This window comes from Odocoileus virginianus, chromosome 16 (assembly GCF_023699985.2).
Source record: "Odocoileus virginianus isolate 20LAN1187 ecotype Illinois chromosome 16, Ovbor_1.2, whole genome shotgun sequence".
Taxonomy (NCBI): domain Eukaryota; kingdom Metazoa; phylum Chordata; class Mammalia; order Artiodactyla; family Cervidae; genus Odocoileus; species Odocoileus virginianus.
Window position 1 is genome coordinate 61,426,714 of NC_069689.1, and position 18,039 is coordinate 61,444,752.

At 53.5% G+C, this 18,039-nt stretch overlaps 1 protein-coding gene across 1 annotated transcript; it reads left to right on the forward strand.

The window, feature by feature from the left end:
- Positions 1-66: 66 nt before the first annotated feature.
- On the forward strand, positions 67-17,925 carry HAPLN3 (hyaluronan and proteoglycan link protein 3). Its single transcript, XM_070478361.1, has 5 exons — positions 67-3,694; positions 9,007-9,187; positions 12,482-12,850; positions 15,992-16,294; positions 16,949-17,925. The coding sequence occupies exons 1-5, from the start codon at positions 3,416-3,418 to the stop codon at positions 17,233-17,235; spliced, it is 1,419 nt and encodes a 472-aa protein (XP_070334462.1). The 5' UTR covers positions 67-3,415; the 3' UTR covers positions 17,236-17,925.
- Positions 17,926-18,039: the final 114 nt, after the last annotated feature.

Genomic DNA, 18,039 nt, shown 5'->3' on the forward strand with positions numbered 1-18,039 from the left:
GGGCTTCCGCCTGCAATGCAGGAGACCCTCGTTCGATTTCTGGGTTGGGAAGATCCCCTGGAGAAAGGAAAGGCTACCCACTGCAGTATTCTGGCCTGGAGAATTCCATGGACTGTATAGTCCATAAGATCGCAAAGAGTCAGACACCACTGAGTGACTCACTCACTCAGTGGGCTTAGACTTGGGCTGGTTGCTGCCGCCACCCTCAGCTGTCGCTGAACCCCAGCATTCTGTGTCACCTGTCCTGGCTGCAGAGAGGGAGGAGGCTGCTGGGGGGCTTGGGCTGGAGTCCCACTGGAGGGGTCAGGACTGTTCCCCATAGTTCTCCGGCTTCAGAGCCATGCAGCCCAGGGCCTTAGTTGCTGCCAGGTGAGGGGCCCCTGGGAGCCTGCACAGTGGCTTCCTTCACGCCTGCCTTTGCTCCTTTCCAGCTCCAGGAAAACAGGCGGAGGCGGCTGGTTTTCCCCTTCGGCAGTTTCCATTTTCTTTGCCACTGGAATGGTGGGCTGGAGGAGCTGTTAGAAACTTGGTGAACCTAGGCAGCTTTCAGAGCCGTGGGAGGCCCCAGGGTGGGGTGCAGTGTGGGATGGGGGGGCAATGGCAGGGCTTTGCCAAAGGAGCTCAGCGCTGCTGGCCAAGCACACTGGGTCCTGGGAAGCCACTGACAATTTTACTCCAGGGCTGGGAGGAAGCTCCTGGGGTACCCCTCTTCCCACTCCTTACCCTTAGTGGGGAGCCATCAGGAAGTGGCTCATGTGTAGGGCGGCACACTGCAAGCCAGTGATCTGGAAGGGGGGCTGGCAGATAAAGGAGGGACTGACTACCCGGGAGAGGGGCATATGAAACCACCCGTTAGTCTTGGGACACAAGATGGATTTTCCTGAACAGACTTTGGGAGTGTGCCTTGACACATATATAGGCAGCGTCTGGGTTGCAGATCTGGCCATGTGGCTGCCAAAGGGAGGGTGTGGTTTTGTTGGAACTTCATCAGGGAAATTAGTCTGGAAGTGGCTCCTCCCCTAAAGCTTCTTGGCTGGGCTTCTTGGCTGGGCAGGGATAGAATAAAAGGTGCAGACTGTGGTCTCTGATTGAACTGGGAGGGTGGGGTTCCCCATCCCTGGGGGCTGGGGTTCTTTCCCATTTCAGAGCTCTCCTCTGTGGAGCTGCATGGTCTGGGTCTGGAGTTGGTCTTTCTGGGTGGTTACTGTTTAGGACTCCCTCCTAGGAGCATATCCTACAACCAAACTTGTTCAGGCCTCTCCTGGGGACTGAGCATCTTTTCCCCCCTGCATCTCTGCTCGGGGATGGTGCCGCCCCCAGTAAGTCCCACTTGCAGTAAGTCCCAGGAGTCCCACTTGCAGAAGGGGAAACTGAGCTTCTCTCCAGTCTGTCAACTTGTCCCTCTCTGGCATTGGATATTTCCTGCTGGCCAGTTTCACCGGCTGGTTGGCCAGGTGGACTGGTGGGCAGTAGTCATGAACCTTCCACCTGGCCCAGGAGACCCCAGGTGACTCTGGAATTGCCTAAGCCACCTCTCAGTCCCTTCTTCCACTCATCTTTGCACGCTTGGATGTGTCGGCTCATAGCCTTCTGAAAGTCCCCCTCCTGGGACTCTAGATGAGGGTCCCTTCCCTCCTGACCCCTTCTGTCCTTGACTCCTCTCCCTGGGCAGCCCCCTCCACTTCCAAAGCTTTCACTGTCACCTCTACCAAGTGGTCACTGTAGTTTTTTATTCCTGACCACAGTTCTGAGAGCCACCTCTTGAGATTTTACCTGCTGGCCAGCCCTGCCACTGGCCAGGATGTTAAACTTGCTTTGCTGTAACAAAACTGAACTTCCCTGCTGTCCATCTATCCCTCTCCCTAACATGTGTGGCTGTCAGCACTGGGACCTGTTGACCTGACTCTCCCAGGAGTCCAGGTACCCTTTCATTCCTGGTTTAAATATAGTGGAGTGATTGAGGCACAAGGCCTCAAGTTGGAGAAAAGTGAAAGTGTTAGTCGCTCAGTCATGTCTGATTCTTTGTGACCCCATGGACTTTAGCCTGCCAGGCTCCTCTGTCTGTGGAATTCTACAGGCAAAAATACTGGAGCAGGTTGCTGTTTCCTCCTCCAGGGGATCTTCCAGATATGGGGCTCTAACCTGGGTCACCTGCATTGCAGGTGGATTCTTTACCATCTGAGCTACCAGGGAAGGCTCCAAGTTGGAGAATCTGGATTCAAATCCTGACTCTGAGTGATCTTGGGCAATTTACTTAAATCTCTCTGAGCCTCATTCCCCACCTGTAAAGCAGAAATAAGAGGACAAACTCCATGGCCTTGGGTTGGATGGAGAGAATGTACATAAGCACTGATGAAAAGCCTGGCTCATCAGGGGCCTCAGAAACTTGGATCATTGTCAGTAAAGCTTGCAAGGGTTTCCTCATTGGAACTGGCATCCTACTCATTTCCCCATCCTATCCATCCTGCACCCAGTTTTCTGACAGCTGTCCCTTGGGGAAGAAACTGCACTGGTTCCCTTTTGCCCATCAGGCTGGCATTCACTTTGGGTGCAATTTAGTCCACTATGGAGAAGGGAATGGCTACCCACTCCAGTATTCTTGCCTGGAGAATCCCATGGACAGAGGAGCCTGATGGGCTACAGTCCATGGGGTCACAGGAGTCGGACACGACTGAGCACACACACACTACTACTGCAGCTCTTTGTGGTCTGAGATGCTCCTGGCAAATCACACACACACACACACACATACTGTCAAGGTGTATTTAGGAAGAGGTTCTGGGTTCAGTGACCACTTGGCCAAGGCGGAAAGACCTCCTCATGCTTGGCTGCTGAGGAACCAATGGGGCTTTCAGGCCAGGCCTCCGTTGGCCTGGAGGGAAAATTAAACACCCAGTCCAAACAGGCATCCCGGGAGCTGGCTGCCTGATAGCTGTGCTGACAGGTCAGGATTCTAAAGCCGAGTCACCCCTGTTGGAGGACAAGGCAGAAGCCTGACCACCCCTGCAGGCTGCTGGGAGCACCATCTGCCCATCCTGTTCCCCCTTCCCGCCCCCAGGACTACTCACTCAAGCCCCACCTACTAGGGGCAGCCTCCCTGTGCCTGATGCTGAGTTAGCCGACCCGCAGTAGATTTCCTGACGGTCAAACTCTAGGGCAGGAGGGCTGTCAGCGCCCTTTTGCCTTCTCCGGGCAAAAGGCAGGTGAGAACGGTCACCCCTCCCTCACCTGAAGGTGGGAGTCAGCCGTATCGCACCCGCAGTGTGGAGGTGGGGGGCTCCTCCCTGCTTAGTCTCGTTGCTTTTGGTAAACCGGGACGTTCTAATGAGACCCTCTCTACGAACGCTCGTCTTCCACGCCCCTAAATACGACAGCCTCAACTCCTGGGCACTCCCTTCACCGCGCGGCCTGCCAGATGCTCCGCAGGCTGGGGTGGTCTCCAGCCGGTTTGGGGTGGTCTCCAGGCAAGTCTGGAGGCCGCCCAAATCTGTCGCACCTCCTCCGTTTGGGGCCAGCCCAAGGGAGGGAAAGGGGCGTGTGTTCCTTTAAGGGGCTGGCCCGGCGGGAGCGCGGGGGTTCGTCCGCAGCGGCTTTCCTTCGGGCCATTCAAGATCCCCGAGTCCGCCTGCTTCCTCCGACCGGATCAGCCCCGCAGCCCGGAGCGCTCCAGCCGTCGAGGAGCCGCCTGGGGACGGTACGTAGCTCAGGGGTGGCCGGGCTCCTGGGGCGCCCTATGGACCAATTCCTCTCTTCCCGCTTCCTCAGCCTCACGCTTCCTGGGCAGGGTAGGGGAAGTGGGCAGGAGGAGTGAGCCGGCCCCGTGGGGCCGGGGCCGAGTTGGGTTGTGATCAACGCCGCCGGTCGGGGGCGCCCCGGGCGCCCGCGGGTTCAGAGCAGCGCGTGGCGTGGGCTGACTTGCGTGGGACCCTTGTGCATAGACCCTGGTCGGCGAGGAGCCAATTTTGAGGGAAACCAGTGGCCTCCGAGACCAACTCCCGGGTCTCCTCTCTCCCACCGAGTCTCTTCGCATCTTATCCCGCAGCCTCCAGCACTGCGCCCCAGGCGCCGGGCTTGCCTCGGGGCATCTTTTGGGTGCTCATCTGCTCGGGGCGGGAGCGGGGTCGGGGGTCGGGAACGCTGCGAGGGGCTGGGGACACCTCCCGAGGCAGCGGGCGGGTGGTCCTCTGCCGGCCTGCGCTGGCCCTCTCAGGGCAAACGCAGTGGATGCTCGTGGGTTTCAGGCCTGGGTTCAGTGGGGTTTCTAACTTAGGGAACACCCGGAGCGCGCGGAGAGTAAATTCCTGGGTGGGAGATGGGATCCTTTAGGGAGGAGTTTAGAGCTCCTGAGCAGCCAGGTTGGGGGGTGGGGGTGGGGAAACGACAGCGCCGGACACTTGGACCGACCGAGCTCTGTCATCAACTCGCTGGGTGGCCTTCAGCAGCCTATGACCCGGTCTGGACCTTGACTCCCAGCGCTGATCTCTGGAGGGCCTTTTGCCTTCTGCCGCAAGAGGAGATGGCCGAGAGGCGCCCTGGCCCCTTTCCCACAGCCCTGCACAGGCCAGCGGGCTGGGAATGCTGGTAGGAAACACCTCCGGACTTCTACTTTCCGGGAACCGCAGGTTTCAAAGGGCTTGTGGCACCGAAGTCAAATTCCTCTCCGGCAGCGGAATGATGGAGACCTGGAGGGCAAGCCTGCCCTCTGCTGGTGGCAGGGAGACATGTTCTGCCCGGTGGTGCAGTGGGGTACTCGGCTGTATGTCTTCCTACCAAGTCAAGGTTCAGCTTCTGATGTGCGGAGGGGTCCTAAGGCACGTGGTGGCTGGGAAAAGCAAAGAATGGGTCGTCAGGAATCAGGAAATCCACACATCTTGTTTTGGTCACTCCAATACTTTAGTGAGCTGGGGAAAAAAAAAAAATCACCCCCAGACCGGAAACTAAGAGCTGTTTTGGCTCAGGGCTTAGTTTCTGAACCGTGAATTACCTCGTGCACGGCTGGTAAGAACCCTGGGGGGGAAACGTCGGTATGACATGGAATGGCTTTGGTCTGGTTGTGATTTCCACCCCCCCTCCCCCCACTAATTATTAAAGTGACCAAAACAAGGTTTCTTCACTATTAAAGAGCAAACCTCAGCAGTGTGTGAATTCCTTAAGATAAGTGCTGTCAGTCCTGCAGAAAGTGCCTTTCTTACTGATGTCCCTCACTATTCGAATGCTTGCTACTCACTGTCCAGCACTCAAGAACCGAACAGACAGCATCCTTCCCTGTCCAGATTCCCCAAACTCTTAGTATCCAAACTCTTGCCATCCCATCTGAAGGATGCGAGAGATGTGGTGAGGCAGGAGCGCTGTACTGCTGGTTTAGCCACTGAACAGAACTTAGCATAAAGTTTTCTGATAAAAGTAGAAACCAGGGACTTCCCCGGTGATCCAGTGGTTAGGAATCCACCTGCCAATGCAGAGGATGCAGGTTCGATCCCTTGTTGGGGAATTACATCCCACATACCTCAGGGCGGTGAAATTCTCCCGGCCAGAATACTGCTCAGATGGTAAAGAATCTGCCTGCAATGCCAGTTACCCGGGTTGACCCTTGGGTCCAGAAGATCCCCTGGAGAAGGAAATGTCAACCCACTTTAGTATTCTTGCCTGGGGAATCCCATGGACAGAGGAACCTGCAGTCCATGGGGTCACAAAGAGCTGCACATGCACTACCTCAGGGCAGCTAAGCCTGCGAGCAGCCACTAGAGAAACCCGCAACTAGAGAAGCCTGTGCATCACTACTAGTAAGCCCACCCGCTGCAACTAGAGAAGCTCCTGTGTGCGGCAGCTAGAGAAAAGCCTGCCCAATGGAAAGAGACCCAGCACAGCCAAAAAAAAAGTGGGCAACAACAGCTGAAGAAGTTGCAAAGACATTTCCTGTGTTAAAAAACAAAACAAAACATTTAAGATGACTTTACCCTGGGTCAGACTTTTAATTTTGGTAAACCTAGTATCTTTTGGAATCCAGTGCCCCTAAGAACCCACATCCTGAAGGAAGAAGTGTTTGCCCCAGTGGTGGGTGAAAGCTGCAAAGCCTGGATTGACATGCTGGTTTTTTTGGTTTTTGTTTTCTTTTTTCTGGGTTGCTCTTGTTTCTGTTAGTGCTTTGGTTACAAAGTTGCATATAGTGCTCTGGTTACAAAGTTGCATGTGTTTTGAGCTGTTGAATTGTTCAGTCCTGTCTGACTCTTTTGCAACCCTATGGACTGTAGCCCACCAGGCTCCTCTGTCCACGGGGATTTCCCAGGCAAGAATACTGGAGTGGGTTGCCATGCCCTCCTCTGGGTGATTTTCTAGACCCTCTAGACCCAGGGATTGCACCTGTGTCTCTGGCATCTCCTGCATTGGCAGGTGAATTCTTTACCACTGAGCCACCTGGGAAACTCCTGTTTGTGCTTAGGCTGCTTAGATCCAAGTCACCAAGAGGCTTTGTGGATGTCACCTGGGGATTCCTCTTAGATAAGAAGTGAGGCTCACAGTGTCCTCCTGTCATGCACAGCACACAGGGCAAGTCTGGGCCTTGGGCTCCCTGCAAAGAGGTCTAAGGGCACAGTGGATTCTACCCTTCAACTTCCTTCACAGCATTGCTTCTTCTCCAGTAAAAGCTCCTAACTGTTCTGAAAACAAGAATGTTTCCTCCACAATTCCACCACCCTTAGAGGCCAATGCTTTTCTTTCTTCCCCTTGCTTGCTCTCCCTTTCTCTGGTTTTGCTGTATTCCTCCCCTTCTGGTTTCTGTACACAGGCATTCTTAGGGTCACATTACAATCACAGCGGAGTGGCAAGTCTGTGTTCTGCTTTGTCTACCCTAAATTATACCTTGTGCACTTTCCACGTTGCTGCCTGATGATCGTACTTATACTTCCAAATGCCTGCTGTCAACTCTGGCCTTGCTGCCCCAGAGTCCGATTTCCACTCAGCCACTGGAGGGATGTTTTTAACATGTAGGTCTGATCCTGTGGCTCCTCTGTGTAAAGCCACTACTAGCACCCCAGGGCCTTGGGAACAAAGGACAGGCTGCTGAGTCTGACACCCAAGGGCATCTAGACACTGTTCCTTCTGTCCTCCTCTCCCATGTTTCAGCCAGAGCCTTGGAAGGAAGCAGAATTCATCCTGGATGTTTCCAATAAAGACTCTCTAATGATGGCTCAGTGGTAAAGAAACTACCTGCCATTGCAGGAGCCACGGGAGATGGTGGGTTCGATCCCTGGGTTGGGAAGATCCCTTGGAGAAGGAAATGGCAACCCACTCCAATATTCTTGTCTGGGGAATCCCATGGATAGAGGAACCTGACAGACTACGGTCCATGGGGTTGCAAAGATTTGGACCCAATTGAAGTAACTGAGCACACACACGGCACTTTCAGTAAATGGACAAGCAGGGCAGGAATGAGGGGGAGGTATGTGGGGCACTAGGCTCCTGTGCAAATTTTTTTTTTCAATGTGGACCATTTTTAAAGTCTCTACTGAACTTGTTACAACATTACTTCTATTTTATGTCTTGGTTTTCTTGACTACCAGACATGTGGGATCCCAGCTTCCCGACTAGGGATCAAACCCATATCCCCAACATTGGAAGGTAAAGTCTTAACCACTGGACCACCAGAGAAGTCCCCTCATGTGAAAATTTAAGGGAGGGGTGTGTGCATAGCAAAATCTCAATAATCAAGACATAATATTTTGATGCAATACAAAAAAATTGAATCAACAATCTGTAGCCCTTGGGCCAGCTGCCTATTTTATTTGAGTGTCCACTTAAACTGTAAGTGCCCCCCAGAAGTATTCTAGCATAGCATAAAAAAGAATTTTTTTTTTTTAACCTCTACCTCCATAGTCGTTTCTGGACTGAAACAAAAGCTTTGCAGTGCAGGATTCATCCTCACTGACCATGAATGCCCCTGATATTTTCTACTAGTCTGGTCTCTTCAGTGTCATTTTAAAATGCTGCTCACAACTTTTCCAGTTCAACCTTGCAGTTTGAAAAATGGTGATACTGTCATATGGTCCTTCTTAATTTTTTCTTCAGTCTTTTCACTGCCTCCTAATTCCTGCTTGGGCTTCCCTGGTGGCTCAGTGGTAAAGAATTTGCCTGCCAATGCAGAAGACACGGGTTTGATCCCTGATCCAGGAAGATCCCCTGGAGGAGGGCATGGCAATCAACTCCAGTATTCTTGCCTGGAGAATCCCATGGAGAAAGGAGCCTGCAGTACATGGGGCCACAAAAGAGTCTGACATGACTTAGGGACTAAAAAACGACAACAGTAAATTCCTGCTTAGGATTTGTTGGCTTGCCTGTTGCCCATCTTGCCTGCAGGGTGCAGTCCTCTGAGAGCAGGGACCTCATCTTGCTCATCACCGGTGTTGTCCAGCCATGAGAACGGTGCCTGGCATGCCAAAGCTGCTCTATCACAGGGGTCCCCAGCCTCCAGGATCTAATGCCTGGTCATCGGAGATGGGGCTGGTGTAATAATAATAGAAATAAAGTGCACAATAAACATAATGTGCTTGAATCATTCTGAAACCGTCACCACCCCTACCTTCACCCTGCCCCAGCCCGTGGAAAAATTGTCTTCCTTGAAACAACAGGTCACATGACCAACTCTGTGACCCCATGGACTGCAGCCTGCCAGGCTCCTCTGTCCATGGAATTCTCCAGGCAAGAATACTGGAGTGGGTAGCCATTCCCTTCTCCAAGGGATCTTCCCAACCCAGGGACTGAACCCCAGTTTTCTGCATTGCAGGCAGATTCTTTAGCATCTGAGCCACACACACACACACACACACACATACTCCAGGGGATCTTCCCGACCCAGGGATCGAACCCTCGCCTCCTGCTTGGGAGGCAGATTCTTTACCACTGAACCACAAGGGAAGCTGCTAAATTCCTGTTGATTGAATGAATGAGTAAGTGGGTCCCTGGGCCCCGCTGCAGACTTCTCTCACTGGCTTGTTTTTCTCCTCCTCCCAGTTTGCCCCGGGCCCCAGCCTTGCCTGGACACCCTGGCGCTGCCCGGTGCGTGACGCCATGGGCCTGTGGCTCCCGATCCTGCTGCTCCTGCTGTGCTGTGTCTCCGGCCTGCCTTTCTACAACGGCTTCTACTACTCCAACCGTCCCAACGGCCGGAACCTGGCCAATGGCTACAGCGAAGGTGGGTGGCCTCTTGGCTCTGCTCTTAGCTTGGCTCTTGGTTTGGCTAGGTGACAAAGGCCTCTCCTGGCCCCTGCGAGTTCTGAGTTGGGTGGGGGCTCAGGGCATGAAGCCAGCAGCCCTGCTCCCGTCTGGGCCCGTGCAGTGGTCCAGCCTTGTCGCTGAGATGAGCAGAAGGGTGAGAAGGTTACTCCATGTCTACTGGCCCCTCAGATATGGAGGGCTTCCCTGGTGGCTTCGTTAGTTAAGAATGCATCTGCAATGCAAGAGACCCGGGTTTGATCCCTGGGTTGGGAAGATCCCCTGGAGGAGGAAATGGCAACCTACTCCAGCATTCTTGCCTTTAGAATCCCATGGAAAAAAGAACCTGGTAGGCTACAGCCCATGGGGTTGCAAGAGTCAGACACGACTGAACAAGTAAACCAACAACAACCCATGGGTGTGGAGCTGAATGCACTGTAGCACGGTCAATTTTGCTTTTTATACTTTCCCCAAAGTCCTGCCAATTTTTCAAAATTCCGCTTAAACGTGACTTCCCCAGGTCTTCCCAGTGGAAAAGGGGTTTGGATATAGGGAGATAGGTTTGACTCTCCATTTTGCCACTTACTACCTATGTGGCTTTGGGCAGGTGACTTTTTTTTTTTAAACTTTTATTTGCATTTATTTGTTTGCAGCATTTCTTCCCCAGGCAGTAAGTTTCTTTTTTAATATTTATTTTTATTTGGCTGTGCTGGGTCTTAGTTGTGATACTTTGGGATCTTTAGTTAAGGCATGTGGGATCTAGTTCCCTGACCAGGGATCGAACCCAGGCCCCCTGCATTGGGAGCGTGAAGTCTTAGCCATGAACCACCAGGGAAGTCCCAGGGCCATAAATTATTGTGTTTTTTGGTTTCTTTTGGGATATCTTTTTCTCCTGTGCAGCCTTCTCTTCTGGTTTAGGAATAATCTGACCCTTTTCAATAAGGATCATCTACATGTGGCAGGGGAGCTTAGGTATGGGTTGATCCAACCCTGAGCTCTGTAAGTCCTGTCCCGCATCTTTAGGGGCTTTTTCACCTGGACGTGCTCCATGACCAGAGAATCTACATCTAAGCTCTGAAATCTGGAACCACTCTCTGCATTTCTGAGCATGTGCAATAAAAATTCAGCACCCTTGTTGGGCCACTAACCCTGCATCCAGCCCCACTGGCCTGGGAACACCTATCAACACCATTGTAATGACAGAATGGCACACAATATCTTTAAAGTGACATCTTTCAGATACTTGGTGGCTTTCTGGATATGCATACCCTTCATGGCCTGGGTGGTTTCATGAGTGTTCTCAAAAGAAAGTGAAAGTCGCTTAGTCGTGTCTGACCAACTTTTGCGACCCCATGGACTATACAGTCCATGGAATTCTCCAGGTCAGAATACTGCAGTGGGTAGCCTTTTCCTTTTCCAGGGGATCTTCCCAACCCAAGGATCGAACCCAGGTCTCCCGCATTGCAGGCAGATTCTTTACCAGCTAAGCCACAAGGGAAGCCCAAGAATACTGGATGGGTAGCCTATCCCTTCTCCAGGGGATCTTCCCGACCCAAGAATCTTCTTTACCAGCTGAGCCACCAGGGAAGCAGTGTTCTTAAAGTGAACATGAAAATTTGAACCTCTTGATTTTGTGCAGTTTTCTGGGTCAAGTGAATAGCAAACCATTTTTAGAGGTCACTTCAGGTCAGTTACTGGAAAAGCCAGGTGACTTTTTATCAGCAGCTTTACGCACCTACTATGCATCATTTGTTAGGTCACATGAGCCTCATAGAAACTCGGACATAGGCAAGGAGTCGTTAGGTATGGCTGTTTTTCAGCATGAGATTCTCTACAGGGAGCCTCCCTGTCTATCCCTTGTTTACTCCTGAGGTTACCCCCTGCCCTCAGCCTGTGTACCTCTAAGGTCTGAAGTCCAGACCTAAGGCCGTGAGACCATGAGGCCCCAATAGGAAGACTCCAGTGAGAGATGGGCCAGCCTTAGCCATAAATCTGGTTCTTGTGGCGCATGTTAGGCCCGGTGTTTATTTGTCCCCCTGAGCCTGACTGCAGTCTCCTCTGTGAGTCCTGGCCTGGTCTCACCTGTGTCTCTAGGTGTTTGGGAAGAGTCGTGCTGGACAGCTGGCCAGAGTGAAGGGCAGGCTGTGCTCTCCTGGGGCCGGTGTGTTAGAGAAGGAGACCCAGATGATCTGAGTCCCCCCACCTCCCCTTCTGAGGTGCTCTTGCTGCCAGCTACACCAATTTGCCTTTTGCTTTTCTTTCTTTTTTTTTTTTAGCTGAACCACGTGGCATCTTAGTTCCCTGACCAGGGATCAAACCCTCCTCCCCCCACTGCTACCGCATTGAAAGTGTGGATTCTTTATTCCCCCCATTTAAAAAATTTAAAGATATTTAAAAACTGAAGGACAGGGAAGTCTGGTGTGCTGCTGTTCATGGGGTCATGAAGAGTTGGACATGACCGAGTGACTCAATAACAACAAAACATTTTTACAGTGTTGTATTGGTTTCTGCTATACAACGCAAATCAGCCATCATTATACACACATCCCCTCTGTCTCTAGCTTCCCTCCCCTCTCCACATCCCATCCCTCCAGGTCCTGACAGAGCACCAGAGGTAGCCTCCCTGTGCTACACAAACAACTTCTATCTGCCACCCATGGACCATCAGGGAAGTCTACCAGCTCGCATCTTCTGCCTAACAAACCTAGTGGTTTAAGACAACAGCCATGTACTTTGCTCATGGTTTCATGGGCCAGCGTTTTGGGCTGGACTCCGTCTTTCCTGTCTTGGCTGTGCTCACTTAATTGATTGTGCCTGTGGTGAGTGGGCATGTCAGCTGGGGGCTGGTGGGTCTAGGATGGCCTCAGCTGGGAGAGCTTGTCTCTGCTCTCTGCGTGTTCTCACCCTACAGGGGAGCCCAGGCCTTGTTCCAATGGTGGTTGGCAAGATTCCTAGAGAAAGAGAGGCCTCAACAGGGCCCCTGGAGCCTCTGCTCCGAACAAGCACCTCAGAACACTCACTTCCCCCGCGTTCATTTGGTCAAAGCAAGTGGCAGGGCCAGCAAGGGCTTCAGGGACTGGGGGTGGTTCATAGAGTCACCTCCTGAAGGAAGGAGTTGTGCAGTCACATTGCAGAGTGTGTGGGTAGGGGCGGTGCAATCTAGAACTCCTGAGCCTGGCGGGAGCTGGGGGTGAGGGTGAGGGAGGGGGTGGCCCCTGCGGAACTACCGGTGTGCCGCCGGAGGTCCCCATCTGCACCCCACCTCTCCCCTCAGGCATCTTCAGTGGAGTGAAGCTGGTGGTAGAGACGCCGGAGGAGACCCTGTTCTCCCACCGAGGTGCCAACGTGACCCTGCCCTGCCGCTACCACTACGAGCCGGCCCTGGCCTCTCCGCGGCCCGTGCGCATCAAATGGTGGAAGCTGTCGGAGAATGGGGTCCCGGAGCAGGACGTGCTGGTGGCCATTGGGCTGAGACAGCGCACCTTTGGGGACTACCGAGGCCGGGTGTACCTGCGGCAGGACAGAGCGCGGGAAGTGTCGCTAGAGATCCGGGACCTGCGGCTGGAGGACTATGGGCGCTACCGCTGCGAGGTCATCGATGGGCTGGAGGATGAGAGCGGCCTGGTAGAGTTGGAGCTTCGGGGTGAGACCCTGACCGTGGCTGGGTCCTGGGGGCTGTGGGGAGAAGGCCTGAGAAAGCATCTAGACCTCTGTGCTTCTGGCAGATAAAGCATTTAATCCTCAGAACAACCCCATGAGGAAGCTCCTGTTATTCTCACCCACAACTTGTGGATGAGAAAACTGAGGCACAGAGAGGTCAAGTCACTTACCTAAGGTCACACAGCTCATACATGGCCGAGTAGGGGTTTGACCCCAGGCAGTCAGACTCCAGAATCCTCTGCTCTCTACTCCCTCTTGCTCACGTCCTATTCAGAGAGAGGGAGACAGGAGCTGGTGACACAGCTCATTGAGTCAGAGCTGAGATTCACACAGGGCTGGCAGGAGACACAAATGAGGCAGCCCAGGGTGGGTGATCAAGAGTGGTGGGGACGGGGGCCACTCCTGAGCCTTCCTACTCAGGCCCAGCTGATGATGCTACACCAGAAGCAAGCCCAGTACAGCCCAGTTTTCTTTCTTTCTTTCTTTCTTTCAAATATTTACTTATTTGACTGTGTTGGGTCTTAGTTGCAATGCAAGGGGTCTTTGTCGTGGTGCACGGGCTCTAGAACAGTTGGGCTTAGTTGCACCAAGTAATGTGGGATCTTAGTTCCCCAACCAGGGATCGAACCACGTTTCCTGCATTGTAAGGCAGATTCTTTACCACTGGACCACCAGGAAAGTCCCTGCAGCCAGATTTTCTGATTTGATAAGAGAAGCTTATATTCATATGTGAAACCTCTGGATTTTTATGTAGAAATCACCTAACTAAAAAAAACAAAAAACAACCAGTGCTGTCCAAAGCTGCCAGCTGTGGTCTCCACATGACTTCTGCCTTCTCTGACCCTAGGCTGGGGCTGTGTGTCCTCAGACTTCTCCTGCCTGTTAGGGAGGCTGCCGGGAGGGTATAGAGGGAAGGCTGATCTGACTCCATGTCCGCCCCGTCCTAGCTGTGGCACTCCAGATCAGTGCCTTCCCCCAGAGCTCCAGTCCCGTCACGTGTGAAATGAAGAACAAGGGTAGTTGCTCCTTCACCTCCTTCGAGGAGATGAGGATAGAATGTGGCTCAAGGGCTTGTCAGTCAGAGGTGGACCTTGCCACCAGCAGCCACATGCCCAGTCCACGGGGCTTAGATGGTGGCCCAGAGGGGCCATGTTCCTTGTCCCTGATGTTGGGGATGGTGTGGGATGTGTGCGGGCCGGTCAGAGCCGGTTGTCTGGGGGCCACGGGGGCAGCCTAGAGAAGCAGGGAGTCCTCCCTTTTTTGGGGGTACACTTTTATTTCCTTGTTATTAATTTTTATTGGAGTATAGTGTCTTTACAGTGTTGTGCTGTTTTTTTGCTGCATAGAAGAGGGAGTCAGCCGTACGTATTCATGCATCCTCTCTGTTTTAGATTTCCTTCCCCTTTAGGTCACCGCAGAGCCCTGAGTCGAGTTCCCCATGCTCTATAGCAGGGTCTCACTAGTTTTCTGTTTTATGCTTAGTAGCGTGTATATCACACAATGTGTTTGTGTCAGTCCCAATCCAGGGAACCCTCAGTCCAGGCCCTGCCTTGGAACAGCGCCGGCCCCAGGCCCCAGGGATACCCCTTCTCCTTAAGGTTTCATCTGACTTGGTAGAGACTGGGTCCAGGGGAGTTAACATTTCTTATTACAGTCCAGTTTCAAACATGGAATTTTGAGGGAGCCTGTGGCACCTCCCAGACTGTGGCACCAGGAAGGGAAGCCACCTGCTCAGGACCTCCCTGACCTCTAGCCTCCTTTAGTAAAAGACCTTTTTCCATCCCTCCCCTTCCCCTGGGGCTTCCCTGGCACCTCAGACGGTGAAGAATTTGCCTGCAGTGCGGGAGACCCCGGTTTGATTCCTGGGTGGGGAAGATCCCCTGGAGAAGGAAATGGCAACCCCACTCCTGTATTCTTGCCTGGAGAATCCCATGGACAGAGGACCCTGGCAGGGTACCATCCACAGGGTCACAGTCAGACATGACTGAGTCACTGACACTTTCACTGTCTTCTTTCCTTGTCCCCGGAAAGTCGTCTGTCACATGGGGGACGTTTCTTGCGTCCTCCTCTGAAGCTTCCATATTAATGTTAACATAGACGATGAGGTCTCAGCTGCTGAGTCAGAGCCCAACAACGCCTGTCTCCTGTAGGTGGCAGCACCTCCTCACTGGTGTCTTACTTCAGGATGCAGTAACCCACACAGCCTTGGGGACCTCTGAACAACAGCAATTCATTTCACATAGTTCTAGAGGCTGGAAGTCCCAGACCAGGGTGCCAGGTCGCAGACTTCTGTATCCTCACAACAGTGGAAGAAGCTTGGGGGGAACTCTCTGGCATGTCTTTTTAAAGGGTACTAAAACTAAGACTCCACCCTCATGACCTAATCACCTCCCAAAGGCGCCATCTCCTAATACCATCATATTGGGCATTAGGATTTATTTATTTAGCTGCGCTGTGAGACTTGCAGGGTCTTAGTCCCCTGACCAGGGATCGATCCTGAGCCCTGGCAGTGAAAGCACCATTTGCTAACCACTGGACCGCCAGGGGGTATTCCTGGGCATTAGGATTTAAACATCTGAATTGAGACCATGGGCTTCCTCAGTGGCTCAGTGGTAAAGAATCCTCCTGCAATGTAGGAGACGTAGGGGACGAAGGTTCAATCCCTGGGTCGAGAAGATCCCCTAGAGATGGAAATGGCAGCTCACTCCAGGATTCTTGCCTGGAAGAATAGGCAGGAGCCCAGCAGGCTGCAGCCCGTGGGGTCACAAAGAGTCAACCGAGTGACTCGGCAGGCATAGCACTGGGGTTCTTGGAACAGCCCTGTGGATTAGGGATTAATCCTGTTCTGTAATTGGGGATATTATTTGACTGACTCATTCATTCTTTAACAAGTTAGTAGATTTCTGAGAGTTGCTATGTGCCTGTCTAGCTCTGGGAGGGAGATATAAAGCAGATATTGGCTCTGCGTTGGACTTGGACAGTGGACAGGAGATGACAGGTTTGCAGAGCTTTACTGAGGGACTGTGTGTGCGTGTGTTGAGGGAAGCCTCTCTCTCAGTGGAGGTGGGTCTCCCATCACCAGGCCCTGCCCACCCATTCAAGCCCCCTTTTCCGCCCTCCCCAGGTGTGGTCTTTCCTTACCAGCACCCCCAAGGGCGCTACAAGTTCAACTTCCATGAAGCCCAGCAGGCCTGTGAGGAGCAGGACGCGGTGGTGGCCTCCTTCGAGCAGCTGTTCCGGGCCTGGGAGGAGGGCCTGGACTGGTGCAACGCAGGCTGGCTGCAGGACGCCTCGGTGCAGTACCCCATCACGCAGGCCCGGCACCCCTGTGGAGGCCTGGGCCTGGCCCCCGGTGTGCGCAGCTACGGCCCGCGCCACCGCCGCCTGCACCGCTACGACGTCTTCTGCTTCGCTGTTGCCCTCAGGGGTGAGTCGACTGGCCACGCATGGGCCTGCGGGTGGGAAGGCAGCGTCTGGGGGGGCCTTCAGTCCTCTCGGCCCACCATGCTGGTGCTTCCAGCTGAAGCCCTGTCCAACTGAGTGCCTTGATGCTGCTGCTTCACACCGATCATCAGTTTAGCCATTCACCCAACATTCCCTGAGTGCCTACTAGGTGCTGGGTCATCATAGACACAGAAAACACAGTCTGCCCTCACAAAGGAGCTCACTTCAAGGGAAGATACATGAATAAAAACAAATTGGTTCAGTGCCATATCCCAGCTTGGGACATAGTAGGTGCTCAGTAAATGGCTGAGCAGAGGAGAGACTCTTTATTGGTCCAGCAGAGGTGGGGTGCCCTCCTAGAGTAAAATTAGGAAAGGCTGGGGCAGAGTACAGATCTGACTGTGGGGAACCCAGCCCCATGGCATGTGGGATGATGCTTTTGGAGAGGGGCTGAGATTTGGGAAGGTGCCCCTGACAGTCTCCACTGCAGATGCTCCATAGTGTGGCAGCTCCCTAAGCACAGAGAGTTAACAGGTCTTTGGGGGCTGGGTGGTGGGGTCTGCATGGGCTGGCCTTGCCCCAGGCCCTCTCTGGCTGCACCCTCCACTTCTCTATCCTCACGCCCCGCATCCCACAGGGCAGGTGTACTACCTGGAGCACCCTGAGAAGCTGACGCTGACAGAGGCAAGGGAGGCCTGCCGGGAAGACGGCGCTCAGATCGCGAAGGTGGGCCAGCTCTTTGCCGCCTGGAAGTTCCGTGGCCTGGACCGCTGCGATGCTGGCTGGCTGGCAGATGGCAGTGCCCGCTACCCTGTGGCTCACCCACGTTCCAACTGTGGGACCCTGGAGCCTGGGGTCCGAAGCTTTGGCTTCCCAGACCCACACAGCCGCAAGTATGGTGTCTATTGCTACCGGCCGCGCTAGCGCCAGGGTCTCAGCTCTGTTCCCGCCCCTTCCCCCTCCCCTTGCGGGCTGTATTTATTGAGTAGTTCATATTCCCTTGCAGGTTGGGGCAATTTTCATCTTGGTTTTATACTTTCCAACTTAAAATTTTTTTAAATATTATTTTTTGGGTAAATCCCACAGATCCCAAATCATCCCTTTACTCAGGTGGACACCCAAAGGCTCTCACCCTCCCTGAATCCTCCTGCCTGGCTCCTCCGGGATGTTTGAGGTCCTTGGGCTCATGAGAGCTCTCTGCCATCGCTGAGTCCATCCCCTCTCCTGGCCCTGGGGAGGCTGCTCTCAGAGCCAGCAGTAGCAGGGGCTCCCAGAGGAGCCAGGGCTGCGACCTGTCCTCTGCCTCTGCCTGGGGATGAGAGGGCAGCCGGGGGGCTCTGGAGCTGGGGTTCGGGCCTGGTTGTCTCCTGCCCCTCGTACTTCTTTGGGGAGCAGCTGGCCCGCGTCAGCACGACAGAGGAGCCTGGGCAGGAAGCGGGTCCCTGGGCTTCCATGTGACGTCCCAGGGAAGGAAGAGAGTTCCCTCCCCATATTTTCCTTCTCTCTTGGCTCCAAAGAGTCCGTGTTTTGTTCTCATTTTCCCCTGTTTGGTGAGTGGCCCTTGGGTCTGTGTACTATTTTGGACAATAAATGGTGCTGTGACCCCTCCCTCCATCCTGAGCCTTCCTCCGTGTCTTGCTCTTTTTTTTTTAATATTTGCTTCTTTACTTATTTGGCTGCCCCAGGTCTTAGTTGTGACATGCGGGATTTTCGATCTGCATTGCAGCA

What these genes read in the sequence shown, in the direction of transcription:
- HAPLN3 (XM_070478361.1), top strand. Translation starts at nt 3,416, where the DNA reads ATGCTCCGCAGGCTGGGGTGGTCTCCAGCCGGTTTGGGGTGGTCTCCA. An exon ending in CGAGGAGCCGCCTGGGGACG is followed by an intron (nt 3,695 to 9,006) that starts GTACGTAGCTCA and finishes TCCTCCTCCCAG; the next exon opens with TTTGCCCCGGGCCCCAGCCT. An exon ending in CTTCGCTGTTGCCCTCAGGG is followed by an intron (nt 16,295 to 16,948) that starts GTGAGTCGACTG and finishes CGCATCCCACAG; the next exon opens with GGCAGGTGTACTACCTGGAG.